The sequence below is a fragment of the Trichechus manatus genome, unplaced genomic scaffold (genome assembly GCF_000243295.1).
Source record: "Trichechus manatus latirostris isolate Lorelei unplaced genomic scaffold, TriManLat1.0 scaffold00115, whole genome shotgun sequence".
Classification (NCBI taxonomy): Eukaryota; Metazoa; Chordata; class Mammalia; order Sirenia; family Trichechidae; genus Trichechus; species Trichechus manatus.
This window is the reverse complement of record NW_004444051.1, coordinates 2,212,944-2,226,685: the sequence shown is the minus strand read 5'-3', so window position 1 is coordinate 2,226,685 and position 13,742 is coordinate 2,212,944. Positions and strand designations below refer to the sequence as shown.

The 13,742-nt window shown below is 36.2% G+C and overlaps 1 protein-coding gene across 1 annotated transcript in view; it reads right to left on the bottom strand.

Moving 5' to 3' along the window:
* DCDC2 (doublecortin domain containing 2) overlaps window positions 1–13,742 on the bottom strand; it is a 292,326-nt gene that overhangs the window by 195,310 nt on the left and 83,274 nt on the right. The window contains exons 3-4 of the mRNA XM_004383992.2: window positions 4,221–4,297; window positions 3,611–3,742 (exon numbers count right to left, since the gene is read on the bottom strand). Coding sequence (XP_004384049.1) covers window positions 3,611–3,742; window positions 4,221–4,297 — 209 coding nt within the window. The remainder of the gene's footprint in view (window positions 1–3,610; window positions 3,743–4,220; window positions 4,298–13,742) is intronic.

Sequence of the window (13,742 nt, the reverse complement as noted above, 5' to 3'; positions counted from 1 at the left end):
TGGGATGAAGTACAGTGAGAATAGCCCCCCAATTTCCTGAAATGTGTTTGTAGTTACTTAGTAAACAGTTGCTAAAGTCCCTCTCTTTATAACACTGTGTTTCTATACCACACGTCTAAATATCAACACCTAACCTGGATTTCCATTTTTCTTGCCTTGACCTAGACCAAGGTTTCTAAACAGTGGCACTACTGTGGAAGCACCAAGGGAAGCTGCCCTGTGCATTGTAGGATGTTCCAGCAGTATCCCTGGTCTCTACCCACTAGATGCCAGTAGCACCCTACCTTCGGTCAAGCCCAGTGTCCCCCAGGGGCAAAATCACTCCTGGATAAGACCCCACTGACCTAGACCCAGACCCAGACAATCTTCTTCTTTCACTTGTCTTCAAAATAGGAAGACCAGAATCAGTAGACAACTTTTATAGCTAGAAATCAGAAGGCCAAATAGCTGTAGACTCTGGAAACAGTCAGGATTTAACTGGTTTCCTCTGCAGGTAGAAAGAGGGTATTGAATAAATTCTAACCCATGATTTTAGCCTTTTTTTTTTTGGTCAACATGATTCACGTTGACCTGCTTTCTTCCTTTGCTACAAAATACAATATACATCAACATGGAGTTAAACCAATTAATATGGATGCCTTTGATATTTTAATATACTGATTCATAGATTCATGATAGTCATTAACATTCACTTAAGAGAAAGTGGACAAGTCTCAAGTGAGCAACAGTCAAATCTCATTCACATCTGCCATTAGAGTAAGAATTAAGTTTTTCTAAGTATGCAAGTGTTTGAGGAACATATAACTATATTTTCATTTATTTATACTTGTATATATTTTTATTTATAAATATAAATTTGTTTATACCAATGTATGTATGGATAGGTGTATCTGAGTTTGAGATTATGTGTATATATCTTTGTGTGCTTAATATTATCTGTTTCTTTATTGGGTGGATTTACATATATGTGTGCGTCAAAAGACCAAACTATATATCGTTATCATTATATATATAATTATTGAGATCTTCTTTTACGCCTGACACCAAAATAAAGTCCAAAAGGATCAAAGGTTTAAATGAAATTAAAAGTACAGGAAGAAAACATGTGAGAATACTTTATAATCTTGGGGTGAGAAAGACCTAAACTAGTCATAAAACTTAATGATCATAAGGAAAAATTGATAAATTTGATTGCATCAAAATTCAAAATATCTGTATGCAAAAAAGAAACAGAAACATTGTCAAAAAATATAAACTGGAAATGTATTTAAAACTCAGATAAGGAAGGATCAATTTCCCTAATATGTAAACAGCACCTACAAATCAATAAGAAATACATGCAAAGGCTATGATAGATAGCATGTATTTTTAAAAAAACAAAACCTCTTGCCATCAAGTCAATTCCAACTCATAGTGACCCTACCGGACAGAGTAGAACTGCCCCATAGGGTTTCCAAGGAGTGGCTGGCAGATTGGAACTGCCAACCTTTCTGGTTAGCAGACATAGGTCTTAACCACTGCACCACCAGGGCGCCAGTATATATATAATGAAATATAAATATGTGGCATTTATTTAGAGAGCAGCTTAATAGTTAAGAGCACAGGATCTGGAGTCAAACTGCCTACTAAGCTTGCATTCCTGCACTGCTATTCACTATCTGCATAATCTTGGGCAAGTAACTTTCCTCTTCTCCATCTCACATTTCATTTCTCTTAAAAGAGAATAATAACAGTACTTGCCTCGTATCATTACTGAGTTGATTATGTAAGTTAAAAATATAAAGCGCTTGAAATAATACCTGGCACACAAGAAATGCTTGATAGATGTTGTTATTGTTGTATACTAAATAAGTGAAAACCAAAAAACAATGAATACTATTTTTATGTAATATGAGTGTTATTTTTTAAGTGTAGATGAGAGTATGAGATAACAGACTCTCTTATACATTTTAAGTGAAAGTGTAAATAGTACAAGCTCTTTGGAGGACAACTGGAAATATTTATCAAATTTTAAGCTACATATACCACTCAATACAGCAATTCAGCTTCTAGACATTAGTCTCCTGATAAACTCTACTTATACACAAAAAACATGCACATGCAATAGAAAAAGATTAGAAATGTCCGAAATTTCCATCTAGAGGAGACTGAAGATAAATATAGGATACACCTATAAAATGGAATGCTACGCAGTCATTAAAAATGATGGTATAGAGCTATTTGTGCTAAGATTAATCTCCAAGATTTGCTGTTACATGACAAAAGCAAGGTGCATATATATGCTTTCCCAGTTCCGTTTTTAAGAAATAAAAAATATATGAGCATGCATACGCATAGAATATTTTTGGAATGATACAAAAAAAGTACCGGTGAGAGAGGTTGGGGTCTCGGGTGGGAGAGATATTTTTTATTTATATTTTTTATCCTATTTGAGTTTTTTGTACCACTTGCAAATATTATTTTCCATTAAAACACCTAACTATATTTAATATCTCTTTGGCTATGAAATTGTATATATTAGTATATGTGAATATACATAATCTGCATATACATGTAACTGAAAGACATAATATGCAATCATTTGAGAACTTACTTTATTGTATGTGTCTGTAGAGATGTATATACATGAAAATAGGCATTAGCAGTTGCCATTGAGTCGATTCCAACTCAAAGCGACCCCACGTTTGTCAGAGTAGAACTGTGCTCCGTAGAGTTTTCAATGGCTGATTTTTCAGAAGTAGATCGACAGATCTTTCTTCTAAAGAGCCCCTGGGTGGATCTGAACCTCCTATCTTTCAGTTAGCAGCTGATCAAGTTAAACGTTTGCACTACCCAGGGACTCCATAAGAGCTCTACCAGTTGAGTAAAATGGAGAGACTGGGGTGAAGATAGGACTGAAGAACTACCAAAAAACTCTTGAGTGAATTTCAAATATTTTTATGTATATTTTTAATATATTCTTAATATGTTGTGTATATGTATATATGTAACCCTCTCACCTAAAGGAAAATAAGTAAGTCAGCCTCCATCAAGGGATAATTCCATAGATTTCACAATTTAAAAGCCGTGATTTTAATCATTTCTGAAATTACAGAACCTGAGAAAAGTGCTTTTGATTACTCAAATTTAGACAACCCCACTGAATATCCTCTCTCTCCAGCATCTTCCTTTAACCCACTAACACTTCCTTATGTCTGGCTTTTTTACCCCAGGCAAATAGTTTGGACCATCAAATAATCATAAATATCTCCTGATATTATGATTCAAGAAGCTGGTGCTCTCAAAAAAAAAAAAGTCCTTCTCACCAAAAAAATGTTGATGTTTGTCCCTTTGCTCTAAATCAAAAGAATAAAGAGTTTATATTTGTTGATATACTACTACTATGCACCAAAGACTGTTTTAAGCTCTTTATATGGATTACCTCATTCCTTAAAACAACCCTAGGAGGTAAGTACTACTATAAATCCATTTTATAGATAAGGAGACTGAGGCATACAGAGCCTAATTGGTGGACTGGGATTTAAATCTAGGAACCAGTGTCTCCTGAGCTTCCTGGAAATATCTTCAACAGTTCCAAAAACCATCCACTTATAAGATTATTTTGACATACCTATGGACGGCCCCACTCCTCAGAGTTATTTTTTCCGTGACCATTTGTAGCACATGATCCCACTGACTCAAAGCTTTTCTTGGGATGAGGAGGCGAGAAGCTGGGCTTATGAGGTCTCCATTTGCAATCAAGCTGGAAAAAAAGCAAAGCCCAGCAGCCAAACCATTTGAAATAATTATGCTTTTACAAAGATTAGACAGGCCTATAAAATAAGCAACAACACACGTGGGGAAAGCGCTTCTTAGTTCAATCAAATATACGAGACTAAATGGGCAACTCCTGCCCAAAAGCAAGACGATAAGGCAGGAAGGGACAGGAAAACCAGACAAATGGACACAGAAAACCCAGGCTGGAAAGGGGGAGAGTGCTGTCACATTGCAGGGATTGCAACCAATGTCACAAAACAATATTTGTATAAATTTTTGAATGAGAACCTAACTTGAGCTGTAAACTTTCACTTAAAGCACAATATGAAAAACAGAGAAAGAAAGAAAAATAAAACAAGTTATTTCAGGGAAAAACAAAAACAAAAACGGACAACACAAATCCCAAACCAAAAGGCAACCAACAAGCCAATTTCAACTCCAAATGCAAAAGGGCTCCAACTTACAAGATGGTACAGGGTTCCTGGAGCGGTTTTCTAAAGCGAGCTGACACATTGATCCTGCTGTGGATTACTGGTTTTACCTATACAAGCAAAGAAAAGAAAGAGCTTATATTCTTTGTTGGTTTTTGTTTGTTTGTTTATTTTGGGTTTTTTTGTTTGCTTGTTTTTTTTCTGTGATAGGAAAAACTACAGGTTTCCAGAGAACTGGCTGAGACCTGTTGTGCCTTTGTAAAAACCTTGCTTCTCCCCCCACTTATATAAAACACTCTCAGCTCACCCTCTATCAATATTATATGCCCTTAACAAAGCTCTGAAGAAAAGCAAAGTAAAATTTCACTTAAGCCCTGGGCATACTGCTCATGATCTGTGCAAACAAAGAAAACAGTTGGGGTATTATGAGAATTTTAAGTCAGTTTTTAAGCAATGCTTTCTGTAAAACAAAAATAAAATAATCCTATAAAACTTCAAATCCTAAAATGCCCTCCCTCTCCAGTCACAACATAATATGTTTGGTTCCCCTCCTCTCCCACTCTCATTACACCTGTTTTCCATTGCCCGTGCTAGGCCCTCAACCTCACCCTATTCTCTTCACGCCAACTGGTGAACTTTGTCTAGGCTGCACTTCCTCCCCTATCCATCCATCAGCCACATGTCCATCAGCACGCTCGATCCCTGCACCCCTTGCATCTGCCTGAGTCTGATCACATCTCCCTCTTCTTTTGCATCCAGGGCCCAGGTGCTGCTGGAAAGAACCACACAGCCCCGCTGAGAGCCTTTGCCTGATAGAGGGCTTTGGGCATCAGCTGGACTTCAGTGCTGTTAGCCATCCTTCTGCTCCTCCCAAGCCAACTATGTTTACATACCCTACAGGGGATAGTCCAAATCCTTACCTGTCATCCTAAACCCTAAATCCCACTCCTGATGTGCTCACTCTCAACAGATAATTTCTTTCCAAACTTCAAGAAAATAGAAACTAATAGCCATGAAGCCCTTCAACCTCCCTTCCCTCCACAACCCAACTCATCCCCGTTTTCACTTCTTTTCTTCTTTGCCTCCTGTCTCAGAAGAAGTGCCCTTATCTCTTTACAAAGCTAACCCCACATCTAGATCTTCATTTTTTTCCCCTTGCTGCCTCTACTTGTGCCATTAATTATCCACAACCTTCCACCTCCATCTAGTGTCTTTTCTCCCTTGACCCTGTGGCTCTCTCAAAAACTTCCAGTTGCCGTTGAGCCAATTCCAACTCATGGTGACCTTATATGTGTCACAATAGAACTGCTCCATGGAGTTTTCAATGGCTAATTTTTCAGAAGTAGATTGCCAGGCCTTTCTTCCAAGGCACCACTGAGTGGACTTGAACTGCCAACCTGTCAGTTAGCAGCCAAATGCGTTTACCATTTGCATCACCCAGTGACTCCTGTCAAGTATTATCCTCCCCCATCTCTCCTCTCTATTATTCATATTCCTACTTCTTCCCACCATAGCCACTCTTCTGCTATCTGGTTTCCACCTACACCACTGAAAGATAAAGCCCTACTTTTAAGCATGGCCTACAAGAACCCTCATCACCAGCCACTGCTGAGTTGGTACCTTCATCTCTTACCAGTACTCCTTCCACCCAAACTCCTAGTTGTGCACATTAGTCAAACCAGACAACTCCCCTCCATTCCCAAAACATACCCTGCCAACCATTTGCATGCCTTTGCTCATCTTGCCCCCTCTGCCTAAAATGCCCTCCCTATTTCTCCAACTGCTAAAATTCAATTTGTTATCCAAGGCCCAGCTCGGGTACCAACAATCCTTCCCTGCTCAGTCTTCTTTAGCTTTCTGTCTCAGACTGCTGCTATAGCACTAATGATAGCTTCTTGTTTTCAGTCGTTTCTCCTGATTTGAAAGGAAAACTTATTGGCAAAGGGAATTGATAATAAAACATAGCATTGTGCTATTCCTTCAAGCACGCACTGTACTCAGTAATTTACATGAATCATATATCACTTAATAATCAAAACAATGCCATGAAGTACTATTACTACATAGCCCCATTTTACAAATGAAGAAACTGGGTAATTAACTAGTTTGCCTGAGATCACACTTAATAAGGGACAGAGTTGTTAGCAAACCCATATCGGTAAGCCTCTAACTGTGAGCCTCCAGCTGGCCACCATGCACTTTGCTAGTTATTTTAGAGATCTAAAATTAGCCCTAAATTATTTATGAAATGCTCCCCTCTGTCAGTTATGCCATACTTGAGAGAAAAAAGTAGGACAAATTCTTCTGTGAATCTCCTCAGCAGTGACTGCTAGTTGCACAGTGTTTACTGAAATTTAATAAAAAGATTAAATATAATTTACAGTAAACTTCTTAAAACTTCAATCAATAAATTTTTCCATTTTAAACCCAAAGGCTCTTGGCCCTAAACTAATATGTACAGTGACACTGACTTTATTTAAATGTTTGATAAGTAATACATACACCTGGAACAATATTCAAGTGGTTAAAAAGTGAAATATTGTGAAAAGGAAGTTTCCTTATCACTCTTGTTCCCCAGCCAGCCTCCAAGTTGCAACCAGAGTTAGTAATATCCCTTCAAGGATAGTCTATATATATTCATATTCTTTTATGTATACATTACATATAATAATATATATGCCATGTAATATTATAATCTATACCATATAATTATATTAATATATTATATAGTTATATAATATGTGTATTAATATGCATTGATATATTAACATAGCCTAAATATATTACAATATTATATACAATTTTAAAAACACAAGTGATAACGCTATAACAGATTTCCTTGTGAACAAGTATTTGTGCAAATATCTATCTGTAGAATAAATTATTACAATTGGGAATTTGCTGAAATAAAAGGTAATTCTTTTTCGTCTAATGAAATTGTTGCAAACTTACTCCTGATCTATTTCGAGTCCCTTATCCTGCAGCATAAAAAACTGGGTTAGACATACAAGGAATGCAGTTTTGAGGCCAGGGTTGTGGTTTACCATATCCCTGGACAATTAAAAATCCCTTTGGGGATTTCCTAGAATATTTGCTTACTGTTAAGGCTTAGCAGGATTTAACTGTAAATAAGCTTTTGTCTATGTGAAGAGCAATTTTTAATTTTGACAGATATTGCCAAATTGCTCAAATCTTCACATGGTCCTATCTTACTTTTTGATCTTTGCCAAGTGATATGAGAAAAAGGATATCTCACTGTAGTTTTAATTTGCATTATCTTATTACAAATATGATATGTTTGAGCCATTCACGTTATTTTTTCTATGAGCAGTTCTGTAAACTTTCATGCCATATTTTTCCATTGTTCTGATGATCTCTTCTCATTGATTTGAAGGAATTCTTCATATATTAAAGAAGGTAACCCCACGTCTGTGATATGTACTGAAAAACATTTTTCACAATCTGCATCTATCTTTAGACTTTGTTATTTATTTTTTATGATACAGGCTTTTTAATTATTTGTTTACAGAGGCAAATTGATTAATACTTCCTTTTATGACTTTTGGGCTTTATAATTTCAGAGTAAAGAAATTATTTCTATGTGTGACATAAACCCCATCTGTCATAAAAGAAATAATATTATAAAAACTGGTCTTCCATTTTTTCCTAATGGCTTTAGGACTTCAATCTTCTCGTTTAAATCTTTGATCTACCTGGAATTTCATTCAGTCGAAGGTGTGAGCAATTTTGTTTCTCAAGGAATATCTTTCTCATTGGAAAGAAAAGGCCGTCCCATGCACCTTGCACAGGACCTGGGCATGAGAGTGAGCGCGTGCATAAATTTCAAACTCTAGGTTCTGCCCCTCAAACTTTGAAACTTCATTACAGCTGCGTCAATTCCAATTCATGGCAACCCTATATCTTAGAAGTTTTTTCTTGGCTGTTATGTTTACAGAGCAGATCACCAGGCCTCTCTTCCATGGTGCCACTGGGTGGGTTCAAACCAGCAACCTTGTAGCCAAGTGGTCAAGACCTTCCATAAACAAGATATAGCCTCACGTGTCCCATTACAATCTTCAGAGGCTGTAGCCCCAACCTAGGTCACCATTTGCCAAACAAACTTTGGCCTGTCTTATTCTGTGCCTTTGCTAACTCTTTCTTCCTTTGATACCCTCTCACTCTTAAACATAACTATACTGCCTCCCTGACTACTCTATTTAAAGCTGTTATCTACATCTCTGGTTCCCTATTGTCCTTCTTTGCTTTATTTTTATTTTCCATAGCACTTATCACCATCTGATATATTATATATTTTGTTCTTAATTGCCTGTCTCTCGAGGGCACACAATAACAACTATTATTTTTTAGTTACTCTAAAAAATAACAATGACTGTTATTTAGTTATTCTCAATATTACCTCACAATGTACTAAGCACATACTTCATAACAGTTACTATCTTTTCAAATGTATATGCCTTACCTACTGACCTTGATTGTTTAAGACCTTGCTGGATTGTTGAATTAAAGGTGAAGGTGAGTAAGTTACATAAATAAACAAATTCTCTTGCTGAATTGTCTCTAACATGCTATTTTGCTTTACAAATATATATATCCATAAACAAAATATATAGAAATTTTTTAATACACATGATTGTTAAAATAATTACATAACTTTATTCTAAGTATACACAAGCAGTCCCTGCGTTTCAAACGAGATCTGTTCCTAAGTCTGTCTTTAAGTTTGCAGGTAAGTCAGAATAGGTACATACAGTTTTATTTAGTGTCACTCAAATGTTTGTCTTAGTATATGGTATATATTTTACCTTTCTGTGCACATAAAACATTTAAGAAATACTTCCAAACCACACAATGTTTTCATGAGCGTCATAAACTAGTGTGTGCATTCCTTATTACGAATCATTGTATTTAACTCAAAATTTTAATATAATAGGCATCTGGTAGTCTGTTCGTAAGGACAAGTTGTCTACTTAAGTCTTACATTCGTAACCCAGGGACTGCCTGTAAATTGTTGCTTAAATTAAATCAAACCATCTGTTTTGAATGACAGTTGTTTTCCCTCATTCAGCAAGCAAGGCAAAAGTATTCCCCAAATATTCATGATTAACCAGATAAACTGAAGATGAATCATAAATATATATTTGAGTTATTACAATTAAAATAACTAAATTAATCTGTTTTCAGGAAAACTAGTAAATGAATTGAAAAAATAATCCAAGTAATATATCTGAATTTTAAAAAGTATGTAAGACTGTTATATAAAACAATTATGTACTTTTTGGAGAAAATATTTTTGTCATTTAAAATGCATTCTTGTAATTGGCATTTTAAATATTAATTTAAATTTTTTTATTTAAACCAAATCAACTGCTTATAAAAGGAGCTTTTCCAGAGTCCTTAACAGGGATAAAGCGCTGGTCACTTGATGCTGTTGTAGAGATATTATGGCTTTAGATAATGGGTAACATAACAATAAATTAGAATATGATATTAATTTTACAAATTTCCTACTTAGCCCATACATGTTGCCTTGCCCTTTGAAAATAAGCAATATCTCAAATATGAGAATAATGTTAAATATCAACACACTGAGTTATGGAGGGATGGACATCTAGGAATGGAGCACACTCCCACTCGGACCCCTGTGTACCCAAGGATAGGTCTCTCTGGTGAGCAGGCTGAACAGCATTAGTTTTGTAATCTGTGACTATGAAACCAAACCAAATGGAAAGGTGTCAATGGAAAGCTCAAACATTCATTTTTGTACCTAGCAGAGCTAATACTCCTAGTTAACTTTGTCCATTGGTTAGGGAACCACCACCAAGCAAAAGCAGGACTGAGCTGATGACTGAGCTCTCACCTTGATTTTGCACTAGGTTCAACATTATTTTAGAAAACCCACTTATCTGATTATTAGAAATAGGTTGGCCTAGTGACTCAGCAAGGGAAATCATGCTGGAGAAGCTGAGGAAACACTCATTTCCACTCCCTGAGTGAAGATTAGACAGATGATAGATAGATAGACAGACTGATAGAAAGACAGACTTACTGACTGACTGACCGTCTAAATATTTGGCTAGCATTTTTCTCAGAAGTATTTCTAAAGTCAAAGGTGACAAAAGTGAGTTCACCATTGTAACCCTGTTAGAATGGGGTAAGCCAAGATTCTAGTATGGGTCTTTGGATACAAATCATATGCTGTTTCTAATATATTATGCTAACTCTTGTATCTTATTTAGATTTTACTTATGCCACAGGTGGCCATGCCAAAATAAAATGTTTCATGTGAACCTAATAAAGCCAAGTAAGTAATTTAACTCAAGTTCACAAATTCCTCAAGACACTTAGTAGGACAATGGCACAGCTGGATCAACATTCAAGTTAAAATTTGCATGACCCAAAAATAGAAATTTGTGTGTTAAGAAAAATAAACCCAATAAAACTAGAATTCTTACTTTAAAATTCATATTTGGAATATTAAGATCAAGGTCTATAAACTAAGTAACAGACTAAAGGTCTGAAATTCTGAACTCCAGCACTGATTGCAAAAACTTTTATGTGAACCAATTCAATTCCTCAGACCCCATTTTCTTGATCTGTAAAAACAGGGATAATCCTGCTAAACTAGCCCAAAGGGATGTTCCATGAACTAATTAATAAAGTGACAATGCCGGTCCCTGGGGCTGTTAGGCTGCATGCTTCAGAAAATCCATCTGCCTCAAATCTCAGTACTCTCCACCTCTTGAAATCCTGGGCCAAGAAAATCAAACTCAGTCTAAGGACCTGAGGAAACAATCCTGTTAAACTGATACCATCACAATAACCTAATTACTATTGTCCTCTCATAAAAACTGATTATACACCATCTAAGTTACAACTATTGGTCTCTACTTGCCTGGAGCAAAAGAGAAAGAAGAAAACCAAAGACTCAAAAGAGAAACCAGTCTACAGGACCAACTGCCTACACAAATCACAACCTCACCTATCCAGAGACCAGAAGAACTAGATGGTGTCCAGTTACCACTACCATTCTGACCAAGGCCACAATAGATGTTCCCGGAAAGAATGGGAGAAAATTGTAGAACAAAACTAAAAATCTTACAAAAAGGTCAGACTTACTGGACTGGAAGAGACCTGGGGAACCCTAAAGACTATCGTCCTGAGATATCCTTTAAACTTTGAACTGAAACTAATCCCAGAGGTTACCTTTCAACTAAATAACAGATTGGTTCATAAAATAAACAATATCATCTCCACTGGTCTCATCCCTTCGGAAGCAAGGGAGAATGAAGAGAACAGGATACAAAGAAAAGATTAGTCCGAAGGCCTAATGGACCACAGCTACTAAGGCCTCCACCAGACTAAGTCCAGTATAGCTAGATGGTGCCCAGCTACCACCACTGACTGCACGGACCGGGATCACAACAGAGGGTTCTGGACAGAGCTGGAGAAGGATGTAGAACATAATTCTAACTCACAAAAAAAAAGACCAGATTTACTGGCCTAAAGGAGACTGGAGAAACCCCTAGAGTATGGCCCCCAGACACCCTTTTAGCTCAGTGGTGAAGTCATTTCTGAGGTTCACCATTCAGCTGGGGAGTGGACAGCCCCATAAAACCAAATGGGACTAGTGAGGCACAGCAGTCCAAGGACAAGGGCCAGAAGGCAGAAGAGGACAGGAAAGCTGGTGATAGGGAACCCAAGGTTGAGTAAGGATAGTGTTCATGTGTTGTGAGGTTGTTAACCATTGTCATAGGGCAACATGTGTACTAATTGTTAAACGAGAAACTATTTTGTTCTGTAAGCCTTCCTCTAAAGTGAGAATAGCAGCACAATTGGAAGAGCGTAGTCGATGTCACTGAACTGTGCAGGTAGAAATTTTTGAAATGGTGTATCTTTGGCTATGTATATTTTCAACAACAACAAAAAAAAGGTCGAGAAGGGAGAGGGTTGACATGTTGTGGGGCTGTCAACCAATGTCATAAAACAATATGCGTACTACTGTTTCATGAGAAACTATTTGTTCTGTAAGACTTCACCTGAAGTACAATTAAAAAAATAAACAATATCATCCATGAGTACTGTGCTCATTTAATACAATAAAAAAAAAATTAATCATCTATTTGAGACCAAACAGTCAAGATTTACCCTACAGCAAAGATGAGAAGGGGAGCGGGGTGGAGGAGGGTAGGCAGGGAAGCAAGAATGGAAATAATGAGAATATTGGTGCAATGTGGAAAATGTAACCAATGTCACTGAACAATATGTGTAGAAATTGTTAAATGAGAATCTAATTTTCTATGTGAACTTTCACCAAAAACTCAATAAAATATTTTTTAAAAACTGATTATATAATTTAAAACCTCAATTTTAAATCTTTTTTTTTAACAAAAGATATTAGGTTTTTGTGACTGTCCACTTAAGCACTTAGGGGAAAAAAGGTTCTTTAGTTATTTATTTGCAAAATAAAGCCCAGCTTACACAAAAGGCTTCAATTCTATTCTGTTTATCATAAGGATTTAAGAGAAAGTGCATAATCAAAATCATAATCTTTGACAAAACTTTTGTTACTGCTTTGCAAAGACAGCACACAAGATCAAATAGGATTAAAATATTTAATAAAATTTCACCATTTTTTGATAAATGAGAAGGGCCAAAAATGTTTAAAAAGTGCCAGAGCAGAAAGTAATTTACCTGAGAGTCAATATACCAGAAGCATCTAAGTTATAGATTGTTCTAAAGAGATCTTTAAAAATAATCATCTGGGCTTTTTTCCTCAATGTTACTATTTTTAAAATGGAAGAATGATCGGCTAAGGTACCTGACATGTGGTGATGGTATGATCCACCAGGCTGACCATGTACTGTTTTTGATGATAGATATCACAACTGGCAATCAAAAGTGCCTCTATCAGAATATTTCATGCTAGGAAAGTCTCCTAAACTTCATAGAATAAAGCAATTTTTCATGGAGATACTCCAGATGCACAGACTGAAAGAGAAATGTGAGAAGGAGCTGATGACAATGTACAATCTTTAAAAAAAAAAAAACAAAAACCTACATTCACTCTCTCCTTCGATTTCTGAAGATGGTGTTACACTGAATCCTAATAAATAGGAATTTCACCATACCCCCAATCTGTAGATCAACACAGATCTTCTGGGACACAAAAATTACTAGATTGGGTGACATAATACTATATATAGAAAAACACGAAGAAGCCACAAGAGATCTACAAGAGTTAATAAAGAATTTAGCAAAGTGGCAGGCCAACACACAAAAACCAGTTGGATATCTATACACCAATGAGTATTCTGGAAAATAAATTAAGGACACAATCTCATTTACAATAGCATCTAAGAGAATAAAATACCACTACCAGTTGCTATTGAGTTGATTCCAACTCATAGTGACCCCATATGTGTCAGAGTAGAACTGTACTCCATCGGGTTGCCAAAGACTACATAGGAATAAAAATAAAAATAAAAATAACCAGAGAAGTGAAAGACTTATTATACACTTTTAAGCTACAAAACA